The sequence below is a fragment of the Corvus cornix genome, chromosome 2, assembly GCF_000738735.6.
Source record: "Corvus cornix cornix isolate S_Up_H32 chromosome 2, ASM73873v5, whole genome shotgun sequence".
In the NCBI taxonomy this organism is placed as follows: Eukaryota; Metazoa; Chordata; class Aves; order Passeriformes; family Corvidae; genus Corvus; species Corvus cornix.
This window is the reverse complement of record NC_046333.1, coordinates 42,495,251-42,509,055: the sequence shown is the minus strand read 5'-3', so window position 1 is coordinate 42,509,055 and position 13,805 is coordinate 42,495,251. Positions and strand designations below refer to the sequence as shown.

General features: G+C 37.0%; 1 protein-coding gene across 3 annotated transcripts in view; it reads left to right on the top strand.

The window, feature by feature from the left end:
- KCNH8 (potassium voltage-gated channel subfamily H member 8) overlaps positions 1-13,261 on the top strand; it is a 175,473-nt gene extending 162,212 nt beyond the window's left edge. For all 3 annotated transcript variants that reach the window (XM_039549761.1, XM_039549760.1, XM_039549759.1), the window contains one exon: positions 10,197-13,261. In XM_039549761.1, coding sequence (XP_039405695.1) covers positions 10,197-10,907 — 711 coding nt within the window. In that variant the 3' untranslated portion in view covers positions 10,908-13,261. The remainder of the gene's footprint in view (positions 1-10,196) is intronic.
- Positions 13,262-13,805: the final 544 nt, after the last annotated feature.

Sequence of the window (13,805 nt, the reverse complement as noted above, 5' to 3'; positions counted from 1 at the left end):
TCTTCTCCCAAATTTTTTTGTCTTGATGCGTGTTTTGCTTTTAGAGAATTTCCTTGAAAGAAATGCAAATACATTTATGTTCAAATTTACATAAAATATTTCAAATCACTTTACCTGTGTCTACTTAGGATGAAAGAGAGGTTCAACCCTTCCTGCTCAAGCAATATGACCTGAGGAATGCAGGGCCGATACCACTCAGTGGTGCTTTCTATTTCTCCCTTCTAAAAACTTCAAACCTGTAATCAGCTATCAATCCAACTCTAAAGAGATGTTCTGTGGCTAAGCTGTCTCATATACACAGCCCTTGCAGCACTTCAGCTAACAAGATTAAAGCATCAGACTAACTTCACAGTTATACTGAAAGACTAAAATCTGTTTCCAGCATACTCTCACTTTCAATGTGAAAAGATTACAGACAATTCCTTGTACTTCTACATGAGGAAACATCTCAATAAGTCCCACCACACAGTTTCACTTCCTCCCTGAGCTCTCTGGCTACCAGAAATGTCAAATTTTATTTTTATTTCTCCTCCTATATTGTGTACACTTAATCTAGTTATTATTTTCCACTTACAAAGTATTGAGCTTATAAACCTCTTTCATCCTGAGTCAGCTTAACTTGGTTAGATAACTTAAACATCCTAAGCTAAGAGTGCATGCATGGTTAGTTAGTTACTATGAATGCATCACCTAATTCGTATGTCAAACTGTAGAGTTCAGACAAAAGTCTTATGACCCATTGACTATGAGCCATGAAAAACTATGGTTTTTTATAGGACTTGGTCAAAGAACTCAGAAAAATCTTCAAGATGTTCATTGACAGCACCATTATGATAGGAAATTACATTTCCTATATAATGCTTTTGAGACACACAAGTCATATTGATTCATCCCTTTTGAGAACAGGAGTTTTTGAAATAGGAGGAGGTATTATGTGGCTATCTGCAAGAGGCAACTGGAAAACGTATCATGGTGACAGATGTTCCAAGGCAGGGATCTTGCGGATTAAACAAACATTTCAACTGGAACCGTTCTGGGCTTCTCATTGTTTTTCTAGTGAAAAGTGATAAATAAATAAATCTTGGAGCAGGGGAATATGTTAATCAAAAAAAAGAAAAAAACTCCACATGTTCAAGGTCATTTCTCTCCACATACAATTTTAATTTTGTCCTAATAATACTATCTGATCAAAATGTTATACAAGTTGTTTGTTCACATTAACATAAAACAGACAGTAGGACTAGATTTAGATTTCATAGGTAATATTCTGGGCTAAAATCCCAGAGATGGATGGGTAACCTCCTAATCCTCCCATGGATCAAAATTTACATTGGAAAAACTGCATGACTGTAAGGCTGCTTAATTGCATATTCTACGTGTAGTCAAACATGCCCCAGCTGGAGTTTCTGAATGGATAGTATGGACTTGGTGCTTACCCAGATGAGCCTCTGGGCAGCCTTGCTGATACTCAGTAGCTGTTGCTTGGAGTTTTCTGCTGTTGTATTAAGTACTGAATATTTGTAGCCCCAGCGCTTTCATCATTTGATGATGACCAGTAATGGGAACTGATCACTGATGCTGCAGCAGAATACTCACAGTAGTCAAAATACCAGCAGAGTCAGAAACGAAGTTCTGTATTAAAGACATGCAGTCTCCTCCTGGTAAAGAAAATACGAGAAAACAGGTCACAAGTAGCCAACAGCAGTAAACGCTGTCATTAGTACATTTTCCACTGGAGATCAGAAGTCAATCAACAAATGCAAAAATAACTGCTTTCATGAAAGGCAATTGTATTACAACAGTTCACTAGTTAGCTTAGAAATATTTCGGCTGTTCATGGGGGGAAAAAAGACATGTCTTTCCATTCAGACTTTCAATACAGTCTGTTGTTAGCAAAGCAAAGAAAACGTTACCCCAGAGAAAAATCTACAAAATTAGCTATACCTAGTTTAGAAATACAGCTGAGCTCCTGGCAGTATTTTGGGTATGTGGCATACACTACATAATCCAAAGAACATTTCATTTACCTAAGAAAGTAACACAACTCAGGGCCTTGGTTTCACTTCTCAGATTTGTTACCACATCAACTTTAGTAGTAATGTATGCACAGACTTCCTCTAAGGAGAGGAGTCTCCAAAGTCAGCACAGTCAACGTGAGACAACCTTGAACACACCCCTAATTGCTGCTGTACAGCTCCATGCTTTGGCTGCTCAGCCAGTTAACCAGCTTCTTCATTCCCTCACCTGACCTCACTGCTCATTGAGCCTGAATGAGACACAAGCTGATGCAGGAATTTATGTCCAGTTCAGTATTGCAAGGTGGAGCGGAATAGGACTAATTTATCTCCTACCATGTTTGTCCCTTACACTTAGTATAAATAATCACTGAATAAAGAAGGCATGACATTCATTATAGCTCAGTACCGTCAGTATATAGCAGGTGACAGTTAAGGTTCAGGTTCTTGTTCCAGTAAAAACACAATTACTTAAGCAATAGTTTCAAGATTAGGTTACTGAATATCTATCAGCATTGTACATTTTGCTGAGCTGGGGAAAGCTTGTTTCAAAGACCTGCTCCAAACTAGGCAGAGCAAGAATTCAGGAAGAGTATTCTGCCTTACGAGTCTGTGTCCTTCCTTTGCAGAGATCTGTACACCTGATCGCATCTCTCCAATGCATTTGTCTGCAAATGCTGATCAGATGAGTGTATCTGAACACTGAGCATTTTTTCAGAGGCACCATTTACCTGATGCAATCATACATATCTACTAAGGAGCCCACGAAGTAAAAATAGGAAACCACAAAGCAGATTTTCTGAGGTATACAGACGGCCAAGACATCTAGATTAAAGCAACTGCCTATCACTGTCCCATTGCCTGTATCCTACTAGGCTTGTAGCTCTCTATCATTTGAATGCCACTGTATGAAAAGAGCAGAGAAATACTTTTACTTTGATTCAGTTTGCAAAACTCAAATCTGAATTATTTCAAAACATAGACCAGTTAAAATAAGGAAATATCCAAAATTAGTCATATTTTCCCCCTAATGACATGTACACATTCTCCATTCAAAAACATGCTACATGGGTACATGATTTTGAGCTCAGATAAAAAGGCAATCTCATGCAGTGCATGCAGACAAACTCAGATTGCTTTGTCATGTCCCCTGTTTTCCTCATATGGAACCCAGCTTCAGTGCAGACTCCCTCAGCTTCAGAAATCTGGGGGCTGTTTTCATGCTTTACCATATTAGTAGATCCCACAATTACAGTACTATAACAGTATAATGAACACAGTGTTCACATTTCTCCCATTCAACTGGAAAACAAACAAACATAAGGAAATATGAATAGGGTCAGGTTTTGAGCTAGATAATTGCCTTCTATTTAGCTCCACATTGGAGCACTTAGTGGAAATTCAGCTATTTTTAATTTTAGGTTTTTTAAATGCAAGTACTTAGAATACTCTAAGCAGCTGGTACTTATGCAGAACAGAGAAAATATATTCACAGGGATATTTAACTTGTATCTAATAAAAGGAACAATCCTAGAGCAAATATGTTTATTTTCCAAATCATAAATTTTATACATATATTATTTTAAAATGTATTTCAAATCCAGCTGCCAAAAATGAATCTCATTCTCAGTACAGAAAAAAAAAAAAAGCATTTTTACTATTAAAAATATATGCAGATGATAATCAGGGACACTAAAGAAAATTTTGTGAAGTTAATCAGGCTTTCAGTTTTACACAGGGGATATAGCATTAAAGTTCAATTTGCAACTTGAGAGTTCATACAATGAACTCACTTGACTTAGAATAATTAAATACATGCTCTTTCTAACAAGTTCATAACTATATTATCACATGAGAGAAATTACTTCGCAGCAAGGCTATCCCAGTAATTTGCTTTTAAAACATCTTTCAATCAAGAAAAATATGGCAAAAAGTGAACTAACAACATTTATAGATGATGAAAACTATTAAAACTAATCTATCCATTTTGGATTTTAGCCATGTAAATTTCACATTAAAGCCAAGACATAAAACCAAGTATCATTTGTATTAAGAAATAAGAGCTTTCTAAACAATGCATGCAGTGTAAATGCACTTTGCCTGCCAAGATTTTTTAAAATATATCTTCTCTTTTAGCACTGACATTCATGTTTCCAAAGAACTTCTACCTTGTTGTTTTGTCTCTCTGCTCTCATACTTTGATAACTGTAAGGACGCCTTACCAGGTAGCTTTGTTCTTCTGTTAATGTTAGTTTAATTGGTACTGGCTGATGAAGGTAACAAAAATAGTTGATGCCCCAAAGCTTAGGTTATTTCTTTTTAAGCAGAACACACTGTACATACATAGCATAAGTCCCATATGCTGTGGTGAGTCTCTTGCAGTTTTCCAGGGCAGAAAGGCACCTGAGACAAAGGAATTAACTGAGAGGCAACCATGCAGTATACAAATCAAGCAGACACCAAAAGCTGACTTCAAATTTGAGTAAAAAATATTACTACCATGACAGATGACAATGATTGTACACTTAATCTCTAACAGGCATTTCAAAATGTTCCTGCACTCATCTATTTTCCTAAATGTTAATGTCTGTAGGTATGCAAATTCACAAGTTCACTGCTTTTTTTCTGCCTAGCAGATCGTAAGAAGTTGATTGGTGTTCTCCTCCTAAAGTCAATTTATTCTGGAAACATGTGATTCCAGCAGATCTCAGCAAACCAAATTCTGTTTGACTTTCTTTTCCCATTACATTTGCTACCACACTTCATTGGTATAATTTTCTTTTGAATTGTCTTTGGTTAGATCTTTGAAATCACTGACAAAGTACACAATCTCAGGCAGCTGTATTTCAAGCAGCCTAAGTAATTCCTTGTAAAGAAAACCCCCTTCTTGAGTTCAATTAAAGAAAATACCCTGTTTGTATTTCCTGGGAGTATGATTAATGTCCACAAAGTGTCATTCAGCAGAACTCCACAGACATTTTTCTATAATACTCTGCATAGGCAGAATATTATATTCATGCCTCTGACATTTTCTTTTCAGATGTAATGTTTAACATTTATCTTTCTTGAATTTCATATTACTTATATTTAAAAGTGAACATGAATTCCATTTAGACATTAAAAATAAACATTAAATAAAAACAGATCAGGAGAGGGTGCCAAAAAGAATATCTTAAAATGTCCATGGTTGACAGCAAACTATTGATCATAAACCATTCCAATCATTCAAGAATCCAGCTTATGGTGATTACATCTCCTTCATATTTTCTTCTAGAAAATAGTTCTAGAAGAGTGTCAGGTGGACAGTAACATCTCAGAAGTCTTCTAACAAGGTGTATATTACATCCAAAGTTTCTTCTTATATTTTAAACAGCTTTTCAGTTAAAGAAAAAAATTATGGTTTTGCCAAGGTTTATTCTTAAGAAACATAATGTTGCCTCTTCTCTTTTAACTATTCCTTTAGGTGCTTATAGAAATTGTCTGTTTCATATTTTTGCCCAAAATCATATATACTACCTCAGGTTTCCTTTCATCAGCACATATTGTAAGCTTCTTGTCTCCCAGCCACCTGGGATTTCCACAATCCTCCATTTGCTCTCAATCAGTAGCTAGTCTGTCAGTTTGTCCCTGATACTTTCTGAATTCCTTGAAGCAGTAATTTCCAAACCTGGTTTTCTTATTGCTACAATTATGCCGTCACCGTCCTGATTCTATGTGAACCTAAGGGCAGATTGCACATCCAACAGTCATAGAATCATGAAATGGCTTGTGTTGGAAGGGTTCTTAAAGATTATCTTGTTCCAACCCCCCTAGCATGGGCAGGAACACCTTCCACTAGACCAGGTTGCTCAAAGACTCATCCAACCTGGCCTTGAACACCTCAAGGGATGGGGCATCCACAGCTTCCCTGTGTAATCTGTTCCAGTGCTTCACAACACTCACAGTAAAGAATTTCTTCCTAATATCTAAACTAAACCTACTCTCTAAGTTTGAAGCCATTCCCCCATGTCCTCTTACCACATGCTCTTGTAAGTGATCCTCCTCCGTCTTTCTTGTAGTCTCCCTTCAGGTACTGGAAGGCTTCAATTAGGTTATTCCAAAGCCTTCTCTTTTCTAGGCTGAAAAATCCCAATTCTCTTAACCTTTCCTTGTAGAAGAGATGCTCCATACCTCTAATCAACTTTCCTCTTGCCCCCCTCCCTCCTTCCCACCAGCCAGATTCACTCTGAATGAAGAGTCACAACTTACTATTAGAACTGCAGTTTGGGAACCCCTTTTCTAGACTGAATTTCATGGGACCCCGGTTGACTTAATACATTTAAATAATCTAGTCCTTTATACTTCTCTACTTTATCCTTACGTGTTTAATAGCAATAATCTTGGTATCCTAATTTACCCAGACAAACTGGTCACTGGAACTACCAAAGAGCTGGCTAGTGAGTCAGCAGACAAGCGAGCAAATTTCCTACTCCCACACAGTAAAACAAATTGCACAGCCTTCCAGATTCCTGGATTTATTTCACTGAAACTGAATCATCATATCATTGCACAAATCCTATAGATTTAATCTGAACTCAGATTAGCTGCGCTGGATTTTTTTCCTTCTGCAACTAGCTTTATTACTAAAGCCATTAAATCAGAAATGTCTGTCACCATAATACCAATGCCACAGAGTTGCTGACAGATGATCAGTGAAGAGTCTGTCTCCACTCACTTCTTGTTTCATTCATTCAACAATGTAGTCAGTAAGGAAAAGAATATCAGCAGTTAGTCAATCTGAGCCTTCAAAGACAGCTCACTCTACCTGAAAGTCTCCCTGACTTCATGAAAAAGCAGAATAGAAGAAGTAATGAAAGACCAAGCAAGGGAATAGAGAAGCTGCAATATGCAGTGCAAGCCAGGCAGCTCCTCCACTTTGCCAAAATGCAACTTCCATTACTCAAGGAGCAAATATTCATCTTCACTTCTTCGGGTGTTCAGAAAGAGTAATAACAGGAAGATATCTGGGTTTGAAGTTTGAATTTCAAAAGGGAGTAAACACAGAAAGAAAAAAATACCAATGTACTAATCAGAATCAGCTTCTAATCAGAAAAATTCTTATTCCAGATTTATCCAGGAACAATTATGAGAGCTAGGCATTCCAGTTGCAAATGTCATTAAAAAATAAACAAATAAATAATCACCATCATCATCTTACATGACATCATTCCTACCTAACTACATGGAACAAAGTACTCAAACTGCTCAACAGTTTAATATCGGTAGTAAAGAAAAATACTTTCTGCTGAAACTGTCAAAGTAATTTGAAAACACAAAATACATCTAGTAAAATTTTTATTTTAACCTCTATTTTGAATATATTCTTTCCTGATAACATGGTCTACTAAAAAGGCACCAGGACTTTTCTTTCAAACAGTCTGAGAAGCACCTCTTGCTACTTGAAGCTAAATCTGTATAAAACCCAGTTTCTACATCCAGAAATATTGCAGTATCTTTTTCAAGTCCTAGGAAGTGTTAAGGCAGCATTTCAAGTATATTTGGGATCTCAGATATAATTTTAAAGCTGTCTGCCTAGCACAGTGGGAACCATTTGTATGAGTAGCTGTTTTGCCTAGCAATAATCAGTGAGCTCCTGAAAAGAGTGCAGCCTTACCAGCGTGCCAGGAATTAGCCCTTTTTCCTCAGGAGGAAACTTTTCTGCTTTCAATTTCTCTTTCACAAACATAAAATTCCTTTGGCTTTTAATCTCTGTTCTTTTGCACTTTCTCAAACACTGTGAAATTGTTAATAGTACTGATAAGATTTTTTTCCCCCCTATTACACCCTTTTATTTGCATCTTCTCAAAGATTTCTGCAGGGTATAAAAATAATAGTATAAACAGTGTTGCATTGGTAGGAACACCATTACTATGCTATGTATGTATAGAACTATAATAATATAGAGACAGATGAAAATTAAAAGTGGTATCGATACTGGAGGTTTAATCTTGTAAGATTAATAGTTCATAAAATCATGAAACCTACATTTTTTTTTTTTGTATGTGGCATCCAGAATAGGTCCAAATAGATCTTACTAAATGGTAGTGGTGAGTAAGTTTGGCATAACTACTCTGACTATCATACTACTGGAAACCATTAAAATCTACTTCAAAGGGGTTTATCAGGTCAATTCCTACGTTGGTGGAAGAGCAAGTTTATGAGAGAAGAAAACACCCTATGAGCTAGCTGATATATCAAAAACAGAGTATCTGGGCACTAGAGCACCTTGTAATGAACAGAAATTCAGGGCTGTCACAAGTGCTGATGCTGGAATTGATTTTTGCTGTATTGTCTCAATGAATTGGCAAAAGAAACATGTTAAATGATGATTAAACTTCTAAAAAGCTCATAAGTGATGAGAAATGGAAAACAAAAACATAGATCAAACCAAACAAGATATTTTTAAATAGCAGATATTTTCACACAGCATTCATAGTTTGGATAAGGTGCATACTCATAAGGTAGTGTCAATGCTTCTATTTGCACAACTGCAGAAGGCCCTGAAAAATTGACGCAAGTTGGGAAATTATATCTAGAAAATCATTGCTGTATCCACTAGGTGTAGGGGCCAGTGATGATCCTAAAAAGAACTGATGACCACTGAATCTAGACAGCCATGAGTTTGATTGTCTGTCTTCCCCCTTTCTTCCCAAATAAGCTTTTGAATGTTTTGCAATGTCATCCCCTAGTTACCAACAGAACACGGGAGTTCTTGTGCAGTTGATTTGTCCAGCAATCTCAGTGTGCTTCCTTACAGCCTGACAGTACCAAGAACCTTCCCTGGCTGCTCAGACCCCACAGGAAGCCTGTTCACAAAATGCTTTGGCAGCATATTTTAACTCCTCACATTTACTGAAGTTACCAAGCATTCAAAGCTTAATCTCAGGTGTCAGAAGAGGATCTCATGGTTATTTTCTACCTACTGTGACTCAATTAAACAACAAGGTAGAAAGAAAGAGAAGTGCAGAAACACAGGAAGATCCTGTCACTTGCCACTCAAGAGTCTCCCCCCTTTAAGGATTTTCTCTCCAGAGGCAGTGTGATCACTACAAAACTATTGAACAATATATTGGGTTTGACCTCTTTGCTCAGAGAAAAATGAATAGATCTATAGGAGCTGTATTGGAGCTTCCTACTTTCTTCTCCAAATTTCTTTATAATTATTGTGCCTGTATTAACCCAATCAAACTCAGCCTGAAATGTCTTTCCAGCAGATTTCTTCAGAACTATCCTGCCAGAAAAATGAAAATTATACTTCTACTTCTGGTTATATGAAAATTAATCTGTGCAGATCATTTAATCAGTGATGTCTTTACTTGAGTCAAAGAAAGGCCTCCTGAAATAGCTTTTTTTCTTTTTGACATGTGGCTTGAAGAAGAATGTGCAGTCATGTCTTTTTTTCAACAAAGTATCACCAGTAAGAGAAACTATTTTAATGATAATGACAGTGCTTTGACCCAGAATAGATTGATAGCTATCATGGAGACAAATTTAATTTCTACCATTTGAAATGGTGAGTGGGTTACTTTTATGTTTGAACTAGACTTTTCATTGCCCAGAACATCCTTATAAAGTCCTAGCAAATGTCCCCATTAATGTTCATATGCCAGTCGACTTTAAAACAGAAATTCAGAACTTGCCAATCTGATCCCCTCCTGAAGCAGCAGTGTTGGGAAAGACTTCATGTACTTTATGTAACCAACTGGATGCTATCAGTAGTTTCAGCATTTAAGAGAAAAGATCTAATAAAAAATCTGATTCTTTGTTTTGCACACACAAGATTTCACAAGACCTCATTTTTATGTAATTCATCAGTATAAAATTGTTTAATAAGAAAGGTTTATGGTTGAAAATATTTAATGATTGATCAAGAAAATATTGGTGTCATACTGCCTCTGGAAGTCATCTCAGCTCTGACCCTATGACCAATTTTTACAGACAGAGAATCATTTAAAATCAGGTGAATTAAAGTAGCTGAAAGGACTATTTCCCCATATACATTAGCAGAGCATATTTCTTTACTGTAGAGACACCGTGCCATAAATCAAAGCTGCCATTTTTAGAAGGAAAAAAGGGATGTATGTGCATACTTTATGCATGGTGCATGAATAAATACTGTGATATTTTGCCCTTTCATAACAGATGACAACTTTAAGTCAAGAAGTCTCACAATTACGTAAGGATATGAAGAATGTGATGCACCTTCTGGAGAACCTGCTCACGTCCCAGAAGGCTCCAGGATTCTGTGCTGTGCACAGCCTATCTCGAAGTCCCACACTGGATAGTCTGCAGTCTCGAGTGGCTTGGACTACACATCAACCTTGCTCGCACAGGCAAGCTGGGAACTTCACTTGCACCAAAGCACAACTTTGTCGTGGAAACACATTCTGTGACATTTGGAATACAGACCTGTCTTCTGTAGGCAGCAGTCCCCAAAGGACTGAACCCAACCCGCAAAATTCTATGGATGGTGAATTTTGTTATACAACAGGCCTTCAAAATTCCCCTTCCCAGTATCAGGTAATTCAGAAAGACAATCTGCAATTTTTAAGATGCACCTCTCCCCATTCAGACACTACCCTGACTCCTCTTCAGTCTATTTCAGCAACCCTTTCTCCTTCAGTATGCTCTTCATCAGAGGCATCATTACACCTCGTGCTGCCCAGCAGATCAGAGGAAGAGAGCTTTAGCCAAGGAGCAATCAGCTCACTAAGCCTTGAGAACCTACCAGGATCGTGGGACCTGGAAGCAACAGCCAGAGTAACTTCTGCACAGACCCCAGATTTCCCAATAGACATTGTGACAAGCACAAGGGATCTTAAAGATAAAGATTGCCAAGCCATAGATGTATGAGACACAGCAAAGTGGTACTCAAAGCATGTTCCACAGCTGCCAGTTTTACGTTTAGAGAGTACTGCATGACTGCTTTATTTGATCTCTGTTTTGGCGATCATGGAGATTTACAAACATGAAAATTCAGACTTACAGAAAGTAAGAAAAGGTAATATTGGTTCATAGTATAGAAAAAACAATAAATTTCTAGATTCTAGAAGCATGTTGAAAAACATTTTGAATACAGATATAACTTACTTGTCTGTTTGACAGACTTTTGTGATAGTCCAAAGACCCTGAGGGTCAGAGCAGCTGGAAGTCTAGCACAAAGAACTGTCATGGGTGGCTTTTGTTCATCGAAGCAAAGGTTTTCCCTGAGTGTCTGACCGTTGTTCCCAAACAATAGCTATGGCACTGTTTGCTTCAGGTGATCGTGGGTCCTGCTGGTCTTTTTGTCAGTTCTGTGAAGGCAAAGGGACAATATTCGCTGCATGTCATCTAGACAATCAACCAAATAGAGCTGCTAGAGAGTGCTTAGTTGTTGCACGTTATTTGTCATGTAAATGAAATCTCTTAATTTATCTAAAACCACTATTTTTATATACTTGGTATGAACCATGTACCTAAAAATTATTTAAAATATTTATAAAGAGAATAAGAGTTTGGTTTCATTTTCGTAAAGGCTTGCAGTTTTAACAAGAAATGCACTACCATCATGTATTAGATCAAATACTATTTATTACTAAGATATTATGTAGTTTACAAATGGATTCCCTTTTATGTGCATGCAATTTGCAACGAATGTACTCATTCTGGTGGAATACAAATAAATTAAGGTATTATTTTATTTAAAAAAATAAAAGAGCTGGAATGTTGTATCCTATGATAAGCTATCACTACTTAAAAAGTGAGTTGTCATACTGATATCATTAAGTACTCTTGGTTTGTGTCTTAGTATTGTGCTGTCATTTGTAAGAACAAGTCAACATTTTACAATGCATTCCTCTTTAGGGGTTTTATATCTGGATAAGAAAATTAAAAGGGATGAAAACCATTGAGCAAATTGAGAAATATTAAAGGAGAAAATTACAATTATTTAGTCTGAATCAAAGAAATAAGATTAGAATATTTATTTATTTAATGATTTCTTTGTTTCATCTCTAAAAACTAGCTTTGATTTTTAGTCAGAATAAAGAAAAAAGATACTATAGGTTTGGCAAATTATTTAATCCAGAATCTGACTTAATGCCCCCCAATTTTTTTTTCCAGTATTTAATGTACTAGAAACATATTGCTACAGTGCAACCAGAGCTACAGATTTGCACTGGAATTTTGATTTATATACTTAAAGATGTGCAGTGTACATCATAAGTATATATTTTTAGCTAGCTTTCTAAAAAAACCCCATGCTTGCAAGCCAAAATAAGTGCCCTAAAATGGATAAGTAAACTAAGTTACATTTAATAATTAATGCAAACTGGTGGTTATTAAACTGAAATTTTTACAGAGCACAGATTTAGGTTTAACTTCCTTAAGAGGTTGTTTTGGGTTTTTTTATGAAAACTTCAAAGACTGAAATTATCGTTAACATTTGGATGTGTGCGGGAACACAAACCCCAGCTGATACTCTGTGCCCAAATTTTATCCTTTCACATCCATTTTCCCACTGGTACAAATTAGGGGTTAAGTGTCATCTCTCATTTTGGGCTGCCTGAATTTTGCCAGTGTGTCTACACTCCAATGTGAGTGTTTATATCCAGGGTTTCTTACTTTACCTCTATTCCAGTTTTCACCTAGTTTAAAGTTAAATAGAGAAGTGCTGATTAAATGAGGCATATCCCAGAAATTTAATAATAATAATAATAATAATAATAATAATAACAGATAGTAGCAAATACAGTAGCAAGTACAGGTCTATGGTATTTCTGCAAACAATCCTGGTTCACCTTTAGCCATCTGCTGGTACCCACCCCGCCTCAGCGCTGGGCAGGAGGCTGGGGGAGGGCTGCCTGCCCCCCACACCCAGGGCAGGGCCACACTGGCAGAGCCCCACTGCACCTCAGCACCCTATAGCCATGGAGCACAGGTGCTGGTTCCTTGGGATGCACAGGCACATTGTGGCACAGCTGGCCACTAATCCTGATTCCTCAGCTCACCATATCACAGCTATTGACTGAGAATGCACAAACACACCATGCCTAATTCTCAATGTCATTTAACAATTTCCATTACACATATAAACTGGGAGAAGCATTTGCTTTCTCATTTTAGGACACATAAACCATTATGTATACGAGTTAAAGTTTTGGCATTGTTTTTATTTTCCAGTATAAACACTGGTGTCATGAGATTAAAACTGGATGTTTTGTTCTGGAGTTTTTGTGTCAGTTTTGTATGAAAGTTTAAAAAGGTCAGTGGAAACACAAAAAATCTCTTCACATACATAGCCATAGCTTTACTGTTGTACATTTAATTCTCAAATTTAAAAAAACACATGTGCAGTAATTATGAAGAAATAACACCAGGATATCTTTCCTAAATTGTTCCTTGTTTCTGCAACTATCAAAAACATCCTGAACAAAGCTGGCAAACACCATACCATTTGTATTGGCCATAGTTTCAAGGAATACTGCTGAATTGCAGAGATTCTGTAAGATGGGCATCACACAAGTGAGTGTACTGCCTTCCAGGGAAAAGCTCAGGGAACTTCAGACAAGAGTTCATTCCAGGTGTTGTAGTTTAACCCCAGCCAGCACCCAGCCCCATGCAGCCACTCAATCATTTTCCTCCTGTCAGAATAAGCATCAAAACTGGAAAAGTAAAAGCCAGAAAACTCACGGGTTGAGATAAAGGCAGTTTAATAGGGAACACAAAAGCCGTGTATGCAAGCAAAGCAAAACGAGGAATGAATTCACTACT